We start from the raw sequence: 15810 nt of genomic DNA, 5'->3' as shown, positions 1-15810 counted from the left end.
TTTTCCCTTGAGCTATTGAATAGCCTGCATGGTGCCATGTTATAGACTGTTCTTTGGTATGGATTTCCATGCTTGAGATACAAGTCTGGAAAACAGTTTCTGCTGAGACCTGCTCTTTTTGTATGAATCTGCTTAGCTGTCAGCTATGCAGCATGCACAGCTATATGTATAGTTGAAGACAGTGACTCAACTATTGCAGGAGCAGTCCTAATAATGGAAGTCAATATGCAACCAAAGACTTGTAAATAAAATTGGAAGGTTCAGAAAAAAAAATGACATGCCAAGATTTTAATGAACGAGCGTATCTTTTAATTTATGAATCTCTATTAAATTAGCCTCTCTGGCTTCACGCTGTCAGTCAGAAACAAATCATCTTTGCTGATGCAGAGTAAAAAGCAGACTGCAACAATTCAGAAACTGAGGCTGAATCCACGTTTCGTGTCCTGCTAGACACGAACCAAACTGCCGCCACAGCTGTTACTCCATTTCAACCATTATTACACTGCAAATAGAGGCAAGACTGGGTGTTGAGCAGAAGAGACACCGTGAAAGCGCAGGACCTCAGTGCATGAACAGAAACACAGACACATTAGGAGGATTATGTGACAGTAATGTCCAAGAAATGGAGGGATTGCTTCATCTCTATAGCTAAAGACCTCCGTCAGACAAATGTTGATGCTCGAGGAAAGTGTGACTTATTACACTTTTTGTGTTTCTGTAGACATATTTTTTCAACGTAAGTTAAAATAGTTTGGATAAAGGGCATGATATGCTAAATAGCAAAGCAATCATGTTCGTTATGCTAATTAGCCATACGCAGCTGTGGTGTTAACATGTGACCCAAACATAGTAGCCTTGTAAACGCAGTTGAAAAAAATATCCTGGTAAAAAAAAGAAATCAAAAGCTAACAAATAATGCACTTTATTTTTGTACAAATAAAGTCTATTTATTCAAAACTACAGTGCCTGAAAAATATGCAGTCACAGAGTGAGCAGTTAAGCTGCTGCTGCTCTGCTAGCATAATAGGGCTGCCACAAACGATTATTTTGATAGTCGACTAGTCACCGATTATTTTTGCGATTAGTCGACTAATCAGATCATCATCCATTGAACGTAAAAGTACAGCTTATTGCACCAGCAGCATCTGCTCTTATATAACTATCATTAGCTTACAGCTTTAAGTGTTTAAGGTCTGTGCTAACTAAAAATAAAGACAAGATGATAGTTAATTGAATTCTAATTAAATGTGCAGATTGTTTCGGTGGAGTTTAATAAACTCAGCCGATTTACTCAGGAACAAATAAAATACTGAAAAAAGCCAAACAATAACATTTTTAAGTTATCTAAGTGACTTGTATATGTTTAACCTGAGTAGGGCGGTGGGTTTGAAAACGATCTGCCGGGAGTCCGGTGCTCTCATGGCCCCCGGCTAGCTATCGAGCTAGTGGGTAACAGACGCCTCCGAAAACGTCGGAGCGCTTTTGAAAATATGTGGTGTCTTGATAAACTGAGCAGATATTTGAGGTTTACACAGCTACATTCTCGCCTGAAAATATGTTAAACGTTTATTTTGTGACCCAGAAAGAATAATAAGAGTAATATTAAAACTAACTAGCTGCCGCCATTGTTGACAACTGCGCTGGGCCGCGCTATGAATTCTGGGACACAGTTTCTTCTTCTTCGGGGTTTAACGGCAGCTGGCATCCTTGTACATGCAGTGCTGCCATCTTCTGTTTCAGTCCGTTATTACACTCTTAAATCCTGCTACTTATTCCTGCTTTTTGGGATCTTACAAAGCTTCAAATGACGCGTCGACTATTAAATCAGTCGTCGACGATTTTGATAGTCGACGTAATCGTGACTAGTCGACTAATCGTGGCAGCCCTATAGCATAATGCCACCCCTCCTGTGTAGATAAAAATCCCAGACTTTACTACCAAAGATTCAAAAAAAATCCTCAGGCAGACAACCAGGGAAACCAGTTTTGGTTTGGTTAAAATGTCAACACTAAAGCCTTGAAAAATTTTTAGGGTAATCCCAGGGAGGTTCCCGCATTAGGAAAACTCTACCCCCCACCCCCTCCAAGCCAAATCTGAGAAAAATATGTTTTTTCCTTTCAAGCGCTTGAAGCATGAAGGGTTTGTCATTTAAAGAAATTTGTCACATTAGCATAACCCTTTCTACTCTCTCTACCCTCTTTGCCCCAGTATTTCCCAAGCTGCTAGCTTTCTTTAACTTCCAAATTGCCCTAGCAACAGGTTAAAGGGTGGCTTTTAGGGCACATACAGGCCCAACACTACTCTTATACTACAGTAAATACTTGGTGTTGCAGTTTTTGTTTTTTATTTGATCTGTAACATTCATACATAATTCCCAAAAAGTTAATCAATGGCGGCAGTAATGAGACAAAGTTTGAGGCTCAACTTGAGCAACAAGATGAGAATGCTTGTTGTTTTTCTAACGTCTAAAATTAACTCTGAATTATAGAAGTTCACATTTAAAATCAGAGACTCGTCAAAGCCAGTTGTGGCCAATCCTGTGGGAACTCAGGTCTGCTACAACTTTGGCAAAAGCGTATTGAAAGTGACATGTAATAAAAGTGCTGGGCTGACAGACTGACCAGCACTGCTGTCTCTATAGAACCATGGCTGCTGCCATTTCTGACTTGCTAAAGCTCCCCAAGCTCAGGTTGCTGTAATGACTTTCTCTGCCACCAGCTAACACAAAGTGGACAACCAGCTAGCAGACTTGATTGGCTTCAGCTTACCTAAAAACGCTCCTACCTGCACCCCCAACACCACTAAGCGAAGCTCAATCAGCATACGGTTCTCAGTCACGCTGGAGTACAGCCACAGTAAGTGTGTTCTCACTGTAGAGGCAGTGAAAGATACAGTGACAGACTCCATAGCTGGCTGCATTAATCCTTGGTAAAAGCTGAAATAGGAAACTGAACTGGGACATTTGAGTGTGCAGGAAGGATAGAGTAAAAGCAGCAGTAGATGTGATATAAAGATAATTTACCTTGATGCTTCAGCAGGAGCATTTATGATTTTATTTTCATGCAGATTTCCCACTCATGACAGCTCTTTTTGCTCATGGATGTGACTGCTTAGAAACCATTCTGCATGCTTAGCGTATACCTGACTCCTCGCTAAGAAGCAAATAGCAAAAGACGTACTGAAATAGGTTAACATGATTGTGACAGAAACTACAGCGTGGGGGGTGAGAAGCCCGACAATGTGTTAATTTCTGCTTATCAGAACACTCGCCTAGAGTTGCATCAACAGCATCTGCCACTTTGTGTTAATTCTGCGAATTTAAAGTATTAACATCCTGCCCCCTGTTCTCACACAGAGCTTTGCATAGGCGAATCCCTCATCACCACAGCTAGCTGTTTCAGCATACATCAGTGCTATGTTTTCCTCTTACTCAATGTGTACACAAATCACCAATCTTAATAGGGATCAGGAGAAGTGTTAAAAGAGAAACAACAAGCTGATAAGCTGCAAGCAAAAATTCCAACATGTATTGCACATTTCAAAAATCAAATTCCAGTTGCTCAAGGCATCGCAAGTCTCCCAACCCTGTTATTAACTCCTGACAGTTATTAACTCATTAGTCTTCCTGATATCAAGATGCATCTTCCGGGGACAGACATGGGTGTTCATTCAGTGACTTAGCTGTACTGTAAACAGCCAGCATACTCGTTCCTTTTCTTCTGTAAACTTCATGGTGAACAATTGAATGCAACATAATGAATGTCTGAACCCAGGAGAGAGACTCTGAAAATGTGCATCATTATTCTTTACTAGCATCTAATCCACAGGGGCCACAACAGCCACATGATGTAGTCTTAATGCCACTCTTACATTATCCATAATGTTCTGCTCTAAGCACAATTCATCATTTCTCTGGGAATGTAACTTTTCTCTAATATTCTTCTTTGTGTTTTGCGGACGTCCTAATTATGTCCTACAGGGCACACCTGATTGCTGATGGCAAACTAATCTAATCCTCACCTCAGAGACTAACAAAAGCCCTGCTATAGTGTGTGTGTGTGTGTGTGTGTGTGTGTGTGTGTGTGTGTGTGTGTGTGTGTGAGAGAGAGAGAGAGAGAGAGAGAGAGAAAAAAGATAATACCCAAGGATTTCAGTTGACATGAAAAATTAAAGACGCATACATTATGTAGGAAATTAAGTACTTAAACTCATAAACAGTACTCATGTTCGCCAAAAGAATCAAGATCCACGTTTTTAATTACAGAGAAGAACACGGTAAACGCTAACAATCCAGACAAGACATCCCAAGAGAAAGAGAGAACACCTTTAGAGTTGTGGCATTAGTGAAGCAGCAGAACACTGCAAAAGAGAACTTGATGTATTATTCAGAAAGGCCATGGACATCTTTTGGAGATCAACCATGCATGTAAGCCAGTCATTGACCCTGTTCCGTGACTGGAGGCAGAAAGAAGCTAAACAAAGCACAGCTTATTACTGTTTTATTGGAATGTAGCGGCCTCATTGTAAAACAATCAGGTGGCTACATTGCATTAAAGTACTTTAATTACTGGCAGTATGTCTACTTCAACTTGCTCTTCGTTTTAAAGCAAACAATAAAAGTTACATTTAAGGGTGTAAAAGCAAATCAATTAATGGCAGTGCAAAGTGTTTACCTGCTGTAATGCCTTAGTTGTAATACTATGTTACTTATTTCCAATAATTCAAAGATAGTGTGAGAAGGTGTGGAACGATTTTAACAACAACTTTAACAACAAAATTAAAAATCATTACAAAGGTATTTTGTTTCTCTGGCACCAAATGGGAAATAATTACATAACAAAAGAGAATTCAACACGAAAACAAAAAAAAAATTCATTATCAGTATTGGATGTCAGCCAAAGAGGCTTGTTTTTAGTTGAGCTTAAGGACAGGTACACAATTTCAAAATTGTTTTTCAAGACCACAGAGTCTTGACTAGTCACAGTAGTGTTATCAGTTCAAAATAGTCAGTGTAACAGATGCCACTGTGCTGTCAATGTTTGGAGCTGTTTAAAAAAAAAACTAGGTAGTGCTAGGTTATTCGCTAACGCTAGATTGCTTGGTTTGTCAGTTGCATCCATAAACTGTACTGATTCATCATACTGACAGAGTTCATCTAATTAGCTACAGGATCGTGCAAAATTATTGAGCCACCTCTCATTTTTTATATTTAGCTAGGAGAATTGTAAAAAGGCGCACTGATTAATTGAAACTAGGGCTGCCACAAACGATTATTTTGATAGTCGACTAGTCACCGATTATTTTTGCGATTAGTCGACTAATCAGATCATCATCCATTGGACGTACAGCGTACAGCTTATTGCACCAGCAGCATCTGCTCTTATATAACTATCATTAGCTTACAGCTTTAAGTGTTTAAGATCTGTGCTAACTAAAAAATAAAGACAAGATGATAGTTTATTAAACTTCACCGAAACAATCTGCAAATTTCATTAAAGTTTAATAAACTCCTTGCTATCTAAAATATATCAGGACACCGGAATAAATTCTCGAGCATCTCACACTTCTGATAATCAGCTGTCTGCTTGACATTTATTCAGCTGTGTAAAAACTATAACTTTAATCTCAGCCAAACCGATTCACTCAGGAACAAATAAAATACTGGAAAAAGCCAAACAATAACATTTTTAAGTTATCTAAGTGACTTATATATCATGTTTAACCTGAGTAGCGAAAGACAGCGGTGTGTTTGAAAATGATCTGCCAGGAGTCCGGTGCTCTCACGGCGCTAGTGAGCCTAGCCCCCGGCTAGCTATCGAGCTAGTGGGTAACAGACGTCTCCGAAAACATCGGAGCGCTTTTGAAAATATGTGGTGTCTTGATAAACTGAGCAGATATTTGAAGTTTACACAGCTACATTCTCGCCTGAAAATATGTTAAATGTTTATTTTGTGACCCAGAAAGAATAATAAGAGTAACATTAAAACTAACTAGCTGCCGCCATTGTTGGAAACTGAGCTGGGCTGCGCTATGAATTCTGGGACACAGCTTCTTCTTCTTCGGGGTTTAACGGCAGCTGGCATCCTTGTACATGCAGTGCTGCCATCTTCTGTTTCAGTCCGTTATTACACTCTTAAATCCTACTACTCATTCCTGCGTCTTTTGTGATCTTACAAAGCTTCAAACGACGCGTCGACTATTAAATCAGTCGTCGACGATTTTGATAGTCGACGTAATCGTGACTAGTCGACTAATCGTGGCAGCCCTAATTGAAACATGTGCAAACATACAGTAAATGCAGTATATAAGGCAATATTGCTTGCCTAAGAGGTCAGGCTTTCTTTTAATTTCTTCAAGTAGTCTTCAGTAATAGTTCTCCAGGCCCTTTGAAAGACATTCAAAGCTCATCTTTGGATGATGGCTGCCTTTAGATGATCCCATACTGCTAAAGTAATGTTGAGGTCAGAGCTTGGGAGGCCAGTCCATGATTGATAGGGGTTCACTGTATGTTTCTCTAGTGTTTGGAATTATTGTCATGCTGATAAATGAAGCTGTTGCCAGTCAGATGCCTTCTAGATGTTATTGCATGGCGGATCAAAATCTGACGGTATTTTTCTGCATTTATAATTCCTTAAATTTTGATAAGAGCACCAACAACACTGACCGAAATGCAGCCCCAAAGCGTAACAGAGCTTTACAGAAGCCTGTAAGCACAAACTGTTGTACCTCTCTCCTGATCTCCTCTGTACATGCTGAAGATGATTTGAACCACAAATTTCATAATTTGGATTCATCACTCCATAATACCTGTTGCCACTGATTTTCAGTGCAGATCTTGAATAATTTGGCATATCTCAGCCCCTTTTCCCCAGTTTCCTCTCCCCTAATAATGGTTTCTTGACAGTCAGTCTTCTATTGAGACCGTATCTGATGAGGCTTCAGCAAACCACAGATGGATCAAATAAAAGGTGAGATGTATGCAGGATTTAATGGCTTAAACAAAAAAAAGAGTGGCTGTCATATACAAACACTGGACTAAAAAATTCAGTGAAAGACCAGCTGATGTCCAAAGAGATATCTTGAAAGATCATCAATAAAATCTGGGGACTGTTCCCACAACAGTTTCTTTCTGGCATCTTAGTTTAACACTTTTCCACAGGAGTTCAACTAACAGACTAATAACACATTGGATTGTCCCTTGCCAAAACCAAACCACAACTTTGACGCAACGTCCAAAAACCTGGATGGTCCATAACATTTTAGACATAATGCTCCAAAATGCACCAACGGCACACAGTAAAGAGGTCCAACTTAACACCTGTCATTTAACTACAGTATCTAAGTGGAAGAGCTATAATACAAGCCCCACTCATGGGTCTAACATGAGTCTGATCCACTTTTGGAGCTAGCTTTATGCGGCACCTAGAGGGACTGCAATTTTTTAGCACTTCCGCTCTGGCTTCACTTTTCAGCTTCTGAGATTGCCCCTTGTTCAAAACCTCAAATACCAAGAGTTTCTCTCTGTGAGCAAAGGTTTTGTTTACAGCTGGGTTTGAGCAAAACCTTCAGCTACCCTCAAGTACACTGCGAAAACAAACAACGCTCAGAATTTCAAAGCTTATTCTACCCACCCATTATTATGGGATGTTGCTCATCCTTGAATCATATTTGGGTTTATAAATGCAAATTTCTTTGTTAAAAAAAACAACAACTAATAAATAAATAAAAACACACAATAATGAATGAGAACCCAATAAGTAATCTGTCAAGCATTTCTGAATGCGAGGTGCACACTACATTAAGAACAAGGACATCAGAGAAAAAGCTCTGTTTACAGTGTAAACCTGGCAGGTGTGCCTAGAAGCAGATCATCCCCTGCTCTATGCTATATGTAAGAAAGGAACACTTCAGGCAATGTCTCACGCTTATTCTACTCATAACCGGGATGGATCTTGTGTTAACTTTTTGATCAACTGATACATTATTTAATCTAATGGAAACCCCTTCAAATTTCCCAGAGTCCAGCTTTAAAATTTGCCCAAGTCAGTGAAAATCCAGAGGCATTCGGGACGCTCTGCAGCGCGTCTAAATTAGTTGTCTCTCTGTTGGCTCTGCGATAGACTGGCAACCTATCCAGGAATGGATGGAATAAAGAATTTGTAAACAGACACATTTACACATCTTTAACACTTTTATCTGAGGATAAGATCTACACACTGAAGCACTAAAGCCTGCAAGTTCAGGTGAAAATCTCAAAACACTAAATGGGTAAGTAGTGCCTTTTCATGTACTGTTGTCATAGAAACATTGTTACCATGAGGCGCCACAGACTAAGACAAATCTTCTCAAAGTTAAATGCGTTTAGCGGCTTAAAAAGAGGGAGAGCGAAAGAGGCAGAGAAGAAATGTTTCTGTAATACTTAATATAAAGGCCACAATCTCAGATCACACACAAAAGCTAGTCCTGATTTGCCACATTTATCTAAATAAAAAGAAGAGGGTTGCATTTATGATTACAGGTCTTATATAATAAACTCTAGACCCTCGAGGAAAGCTGGCTCTGAGATTAATAAACGTACGCTACAGTGGAGCTTGAATGTTCATAATGCCTTTAGATTTTTTTTTATATTTCTGCATAAAACATTATCAGCTGTAATGAATGGAAATGACACATGTGAGGGTCAAGAAGATTTTGGTCACTCTTGCCTGTCACCTTTTGAGAATTTTCCTGCACTCCTTACACAATCTATTCCATTTTGGGACATTGCTGGTTTTCCTTACATGAACTGCTTGCTTCAGTTTCTATTCGATTAAAGTCCGAATTTGGTCGTTCCAAAACATTCTTTTTTACTATTCTTTGGCAGCACAACCTGTGTACTGAGGGTAGCTGTCTTCCTGCATGACTCACTTTGTCTTGAGATTCATTTCATGGATTGGTGTCCTGACATTTTGTCTTAGTATGGTATTTAGTGGTGTCTTCCAAATTGATGGTTCCATCAATGGCAGGGGGGTTCGAAACAGGTCTTAAACCATGACATTACCACCAACGCGGGATGCAGTTCAGATGTCTTCACCTGTCACAGAATGAAGAGTTATTGTACAGCTTTACAGAGAACAGTAGGAATGATTTCCTTAAGCATTCTTTATGGCAGCGAGGTTGAATCAGTCTGAGGGAGAAGGAGCTCCCGTTGCCTCACAAGTGTGGAGTGGGTGTCATGGGTTGTTCATGATGGAGAGCAGTTTGTTCAGCGACCTGCTGTCCCTAACTGACTCAAACGCCTCCAAATTTAACCAATGATGCTTCCAGCCTGGTGGATTAGTTAGTTGATTGAAAGTAGTGTGAAGCAGGGCACTTTGGAAGTGTTCACACTTCTAGAGTAGTAAGTGCGCAGATATAAGCTCACAGTATTTACCTTGTCCTTTATTCCATTTCTAAACTTCTTAAGTTTTTTTTTTTCAAGCTGCTCGACCTCCTCTGATGTGCATGCCAACAAAGTAGGTTTTGAAAATGACAAGAGTGCATAAATTTAACTAAGTTATTTTCTCGGTTATAATTAGAGTACCATCTGGAAACTATGTACTGACATTTTTGTTTTTGTTTATGCGATACCACTTGTCATATTTGCTCAATCCAGCATGAAAGTTGAATGTAAATAGCATTTTCTTCATTTTTGTGACCTGGTAAAAAGTATTACACTTTTTTTTTTTGCATTATTGTGAAATATAAAATATATACATATCACTGCTTTAACTTTTTTTCTGTATTTTAGACATCTTTGACAAATCAGTTCAGATTGATCTTGTAAGAAAAGCCAGTGAAGCTTTTATCCTTAATAGCTTTTATCTTTAATGTTCTTTTTTTTTTTTTTTTTTTTTTCTTAAATGACACCAGAAACAGCAGTATGCGACATTACGTGATGGCAGAGCTTCAGTTCATCCTTTGTCATTTTTTTTTTTTTAATAAATAGGACAGGGGGAATGAATGAGAGAAAGAGGGGGAGAGAAAGAAAGAAAACCAAAGGGGAGAAGAGACGGTGAGAAGGGGGGGGAAGAGAGAGAAAAAAAAAAAAAAAAAAAAGAACTCCTGGGTCACCTGTATGGAGAAGAAAAAAAAAAAACAAACAAAAAAACAAACAGAGGAGACAGCAAACAACAAAGAGCAACATAATAATAGAGAAAACAAAGCACCATCACAATAAACTAGCTAGTCATAGATATCAGTATTTACTAAATAATAAACGATATTGTGCAGCACGCAAGATAGACAGCGCACAGTGTGCTTTGAGGTAGCAGCCAAGAAAGCTTTAGTCCGCGTCTGTGAATACCCATGTGTGCATACCATATCTTTAATGTTCAAACATGACCTCAGATTTCAAAGTGTGAAAAAAAATGCTGGAAGTTGGCCGACAGACCAGAATGCTAAAGTTTTACAACAACAAAAAAAGAAGAAGAAAGAAGAAGGAAAAATCCCAGCGCTTAGACCCAGTGGGGATGTCAGGCTTGGTTGAAACCCTGAGGTTCTTGTCCCATGCTTTCAGTTCCTTTCTGCAAAAGTTCTATTTTAGCCTGAAAAACATTGTTTGAACAGCCTTATGGGTTGTCCATGTGACCTTTTCTTAAACTACAGCCAGGACTCCTTCATGACCTTCTAGAGTACTCCTCACCTCCCTTTTGGACTTTTCTTTATTGGTTAGACATTCCTGGAGAGGACATTATTATTCTTCTATTTTCTTAGTTTGGACATAATGTCAAACTTATGCACAAGTTCAATAAAGAAGTTCTGTATTTGCTCATTCCTTGCCACTTTTTCAGGCCGTCCAACACAATTCTGTCCTCATCACTCTGAGAGCCAATCAGAATCTCCTCAGTGCGCCTTAAATCTCAGTGCTCTTCTACCATTCTGCCTTTCAGACTTTCATACATGCAAACCAGAACCTTTTCCTCTCCCTCTCATCCTGGCCAAGGAGAGATCTTCATCCAAGTCTCCACCCGCTTCATCTCCATCACCACCAGTGTCTAGATTCTGACTGAACACACCTCACTCCAAGCTCATTCTAAAATTTACAGTTAGATCTTGATGTACAGATACGTTTGTAATACTGAATCGTTTCCTCAATGACTGAACGACCAGCTGACCTCTTTTCTGTCTCTCATCTGTTTAATACTACTTTAATTAATATCTATGCACAAATACAGACATTTCTAGAGTTCACCAACTTTCAAGCAGCACGTGATAAACAAACAACTAACCATAAAGATAAAAAAAAAAACTTTCATTACACAGTCATATTACCATATAACATCAGAACAAGTGGACTGAACTGTGCTCTCTGACTCGCTCTGCTCAATAAAGAATCTACTGAGACAGATTATAGGAGTTTATGTGCGTCTGCTTGAAAGTGAAAATATTTATTATTGAGCACACAGCTGCAAGGGCACTGCAAAAGCCTGTTTTTCCCTCCAAAATATTTACTTAACGTACATATCAATCATAATAAAAAGAGCTCAACACTGTAAACAACCGATCGCGCAAACACGAGCACAGCTATGGGGAAATATCAATCACTTGGAAAATTGCTGGAGGATATAAATATTTCATGAAAAAAAAGTTAACATTTTAATTTGGTATAGGCTTGGCTGCCTTTTGAATAAATCCCTGGGGTGACGATGAACACACACACACACACACACACACACACAGATACACTTATGCAAGCACACAAGCTAGGACTTTGATCCAAAGCTTCTTACAGGGTTTCGCTGATTTTTCACCCCAAAATGAGATCCCACAGATCCCGGTCCCGGCGTACAACACAAGACACGGAGAGTCATTAGCTGTTGAGATCAAAACCACAGACAGCCAGAGGAGCGTGTCCGTGACATAAGAGCTGCACATCCGGAGGACAAAGCTGACAAGAATGAGATGAGTCTGAACCAGGGACAAGTTAGGAAATTCTTTTTGACTTGTGCTCTTTTTAAAATGTGTGTTCTGGCTACTCCATATACTGCAAAACCAAACATTTCTTCAACAAACTATATAGCCTCTGGACCACATAATCACAGCCTCATGTGTATCCAGCGCAGCTACTACACTCACTTAAGCAATCCACAGCACTTCCCACGTAAAAAAAAGAAGCCCTCTGTAGTAATCCTGTGCAGGGGGGCTTTTGCTGTTTCATTGCACCGAATACCAAGCTAACGGTGACCTTATCATACTTTATGATATTTTTCATTTTCTGTGACACAACTATAATGTTGAAATAGGGACTCTGGGATTTGCTCTAATATTTATAAAATTTCCCTTCCAAATCCAATTTAGTCCACTCAGTGAAGCACAAATTGGATAATAAATATTGCATACTTAAATGTGTGCTCTAAAGAAAAAAAAAAGAGAAAAATTATATGTAATTCAAAGGTTAAACTGAAAATATAGTGCAATTTTCTTTTATTTAAGAATCTGGCAAGAATAGCAGAGGTTCCATTTGGGCAAATGGCACATGCATTAAATGCAAAAATGACCAGTTCTCTTCATTTATGATCATCCCCGCAACTCCATGTAGGCGTCCATAAATGGCCAGCAAAATTACCCCAAAAATGACACAATCCTAACAGCTTGCTATTACAGACAAACTGACTAAAACTTATCAAAGTCATTAACGTTGTTAAAATGAACATCTTACCAAAATTTTTTTTTTTTATTTCAGTCAATTCCCTTATTTTTGCCGAAACATTTTTTTGTTTCACTGGACAAGATTATTGGTTCTTTCATTTGGGGAGGGAAGCCACCTAGGGTCTCTAAAACTTTGCTGCAGCGATGCAGATTTAGTGGAGGACTTGCATTACCTAATTTTTTAGTCTATTACTGGGCCGCTCACATCCATAAACTTTGCTACTGGCTAAAATCTTCTGGTTCCTCGTGGTGTAAATTGGAGCTATCATCATGTAAGGGCTCTTCTTTACCGGCTTTGCTCTATTCCTCTTTACCCGTGAGACCCTCTCTGTACACTGATAATCAGGTGGTTCTTAACACACTCAAAATCTGGTTTCAGTTTAGACGTCACTTTAATTTTGTAATGCCGTCTTCCTCGGGTCCTCTAAGCGAAAACCATTTGTTTCCCCCTTCACTTTTGGACTCGACATTTTCAGTGTGGTGTGACAAGGGTATAAAACAGTTCAAACATTTATATGTGGATGGTGTTTTCGATAGTTTTCCCAACTTGTCTTCTCGTTACAATCTCCCTGTTACCCATTTGTTTCGCTATTTTCAAATTCGAAACTTTGTTGCTAAGTGTTTCCCAAATTTCCCCTCTTTACCTCCAGAACAGCAGTGGGAAACTACGTTATCATTTGTTCCTCATCACAGAGGAACCATTTCGAAACTCTATGATGCTATTCTGTCTTTTAGTAACCACTCTAATGTTAAGCTTAAGCGTACATGGGAAGAAGAACTGGGATTTCGAATACATGAGGAGTCTTGGGAACGGGCTATAACGAGGATACGATCTTCCACCTCCTGTGCTCGTCTTGGACTTATTCAATTTAAGGTCATACACAGGGTGCATTTCTCTAAGTCTAGACTTTCTGAATTGTATCCAGAAGTGGAAAATAAATGTGATAAATGCCATGGTTCTCCTTGTCACCTTAGCCACATGTTTTTTCTGTGCCCTGAGCTACAAGGTTTCTGGACAAGGTATTTTGCTATTATGTCAACTGTTCTTGGGGTAACTCTTCATCCTTGTCCTCTGATTGCTGTGTTTGGGATTCCTGCTCGCTCACTTACACTTGATTCCACACAAAGGGATATTATAGCCTTCACATCCCTATTAGCGAGACGTCTAATATTGTTGCATTGGAAGTCTGCTAAGTATCCTACTATTTCCCGGTGGCTTAAAGATGTCATGTTTTTTTTAAAACTTGAAAAAATTAAATATACGTTGAGAGGTTGCACAGCCAAATTTTTTCACAAGTGGCAACCCTTTATCTCTTATTTTGCTAGTCTAGAGGTATTGCCTGTTTAAATCTACTTTTGTTACTGTTATATTCCTCTAATATGTTCGATGGTTGTGTTGATCTGTGTGGGACTGGGGGGGGCGTTGTGTTTTGTTTTTTTGTTTTTTTTGTTGTTTTTTTCATATATATATATATATATATATATATATATGTTAATTTACTTAGGAAAATTAAGAAAGGTTGATTGTATTTCGGTAACTGCAAGTACTGTTTTCTTTTTTCAATAAAAATATTTTCAAAAAAAAAAAAAAAAAAAAAAACTTATCAAAGTCAGTCCTGATTAATTTTCTGCCAATTAAATAATTGCTTATTTTTCTTCCTCTTTTTTGTTTTTAAATCAGGACATAAAATGTCTCAGTAATTTAGATTTCTAAATATAAGAAAGATCATGTATGACTGTAATATTCTGCTGAAATAAATGTGTGTGCAAGGCTCAATCCAATTTAATCTGATCCAGCATCTCACATAATCCACTGTTTATATCTGTGGTATCATGCCAAATATATTGGATTAATACTTTGTTACACTACTGCAAGTACAGCACGCCTAAAGTAATCCATATCTGTAAGCTAGTAGCTGGGTTCAAGGCTGAAGGAGTTGGCGCAATACTTGTAAATGACTTCTTATGAATTATGAATAACACTGGAATGTGTTTTCTGACTGCCACAACTGTAACACACCCCCTAACTCGGACGAGTGCCAAACACATCAGGAGCACACCACGACCAACACAAAAACACGCCACAAACACCTCTTAGATAATCGTTTCTATACGCCTAATAAGTGTAGCAACAAAATAACGGCATCATTATAATATATATGTGGCAAGTATGTGATTTATTTGCATGGTTTACTGTAAGTATGGAGCCTTGGGGGTAAGCGCATCAGTTTTGGGAAACAATAGGTGCTGTCAAAAGAGAAAAGCGCGTTGAGGGGGGGAAAGCTAACGGTTTTCAAAAAAGAACCGAAAGAAAAACTGCGACATGCGAGAAAGTTGCGCCGAAAGCTTACAAACCTCACCTTGTTTGACACACTTGAGTCGGAGGGGGTCTTTGCTGTGCTTGACCACAGCATGGACGTCCCTGGTGGTGAGTCCAGCCACAGGGGTATCATTGACTTCCAGCAGGAGTTCATCCTGGAAGAGTTTGCCGCTATGGCAGACCGCTCCGCCCGGGAGAAGCTCGCCGATAACCGGGAACTGTCCATTCTCTGCGCCGCCCTTCAACTCCAGCCCCAGTTCCCCCTCCTCATTCCTGCAAAGGACACTCTCGTGGACTTTGTTTGTCCAGTGGTTCTTCTTCTTCTTCAGGGTCTTGGACATGGCTCGAAGAAAGGGAAAATCACATGAGTGCGGCTGTGGAAGAAGTTTTGTCGCTCTCGGAAGTGCCTCAGTGTCACGGCAGCACTGTAAAGTGATCGGTTTCAGTGGTAAACGCCAGCTGTATCCATGTCCTCGCACACACTCACGCGCACAGCAGCTGGATCATCAGCCTGCCTTTGCAATAACTGAGAGCTGCCGAACTTGTGCCGCCTTCAGGGGATATTTTAAAAATCGGAACTCACACGATCGCAGTTTATGCAAACGCCATCGCGAACAAGAAAAACGCAGTTTAGGAGAATTTACACTATGTGAATAAGTGATTGTAAGAAACACTACACTTAAAATTTGATAAAAAACAAACAAACAAACAAACAAACAAACATCTGTGTAGATAATGATTAGGTGATAATGATTAGCTCCTGGAGAAATATAGGTGGTTTTGTGTGGTGATGTAAGAAGTTATATTATTAATTAAAAAGT

At 39.2% G+C, this 15810-nt stretch overlaps 1 protein-coding gene across 9 annotated transcripts in view; it reads right to left on the bottom strand.

Moving 5' to 3' along the window:
* Positions 1-15552, bottom strand: part of magi2a (membrane associated guanylate kinase, WW and PDZ domain containing 2a) — a 269662-nt gene extending 254110 nt beyond the window's left edge. For 6 of the 9 annotated variants that reach the window (XM_082510727.1, XM_082510728.1, XM_082510729.1 and 3 more), the window contains exon 1: positions 15030-15552. In XM_082510727.1, the coding sequence (XP_082366853.1) occupies positions 15030-15330 (301 nt within the window). In that variant the 5' untranslated portion in view covers positions 15331-15552. The remainder of the gene's footprint in view (positions 1-15029) is intronic. The other 3 variants (XM_082510731.1, XM_082510732.1, XM_082510733.1) reach the window with 1 other exon arrangement.
* Between the last annotated feature and the right edge of the window lie 258 nt (positions 15553-15810).

Source organism: Aulonocara stuartgranti (assembly GCF_965226115.1).
Source record: "Aulonocara stuartgranti genome assembly, chromosome: 17".
In the NCBI taxonomy this organism is placed as follows: domain Eukaryota; kingdom Metazoa; phylum Chordata; class Actinopteri; order Cichliformes; family Cichlidae; genus Aulonocara; species Aulonocara stuartgranti.
This window is presented reverse-complemented; position numbering and strand designations above follow the sequence as displayed.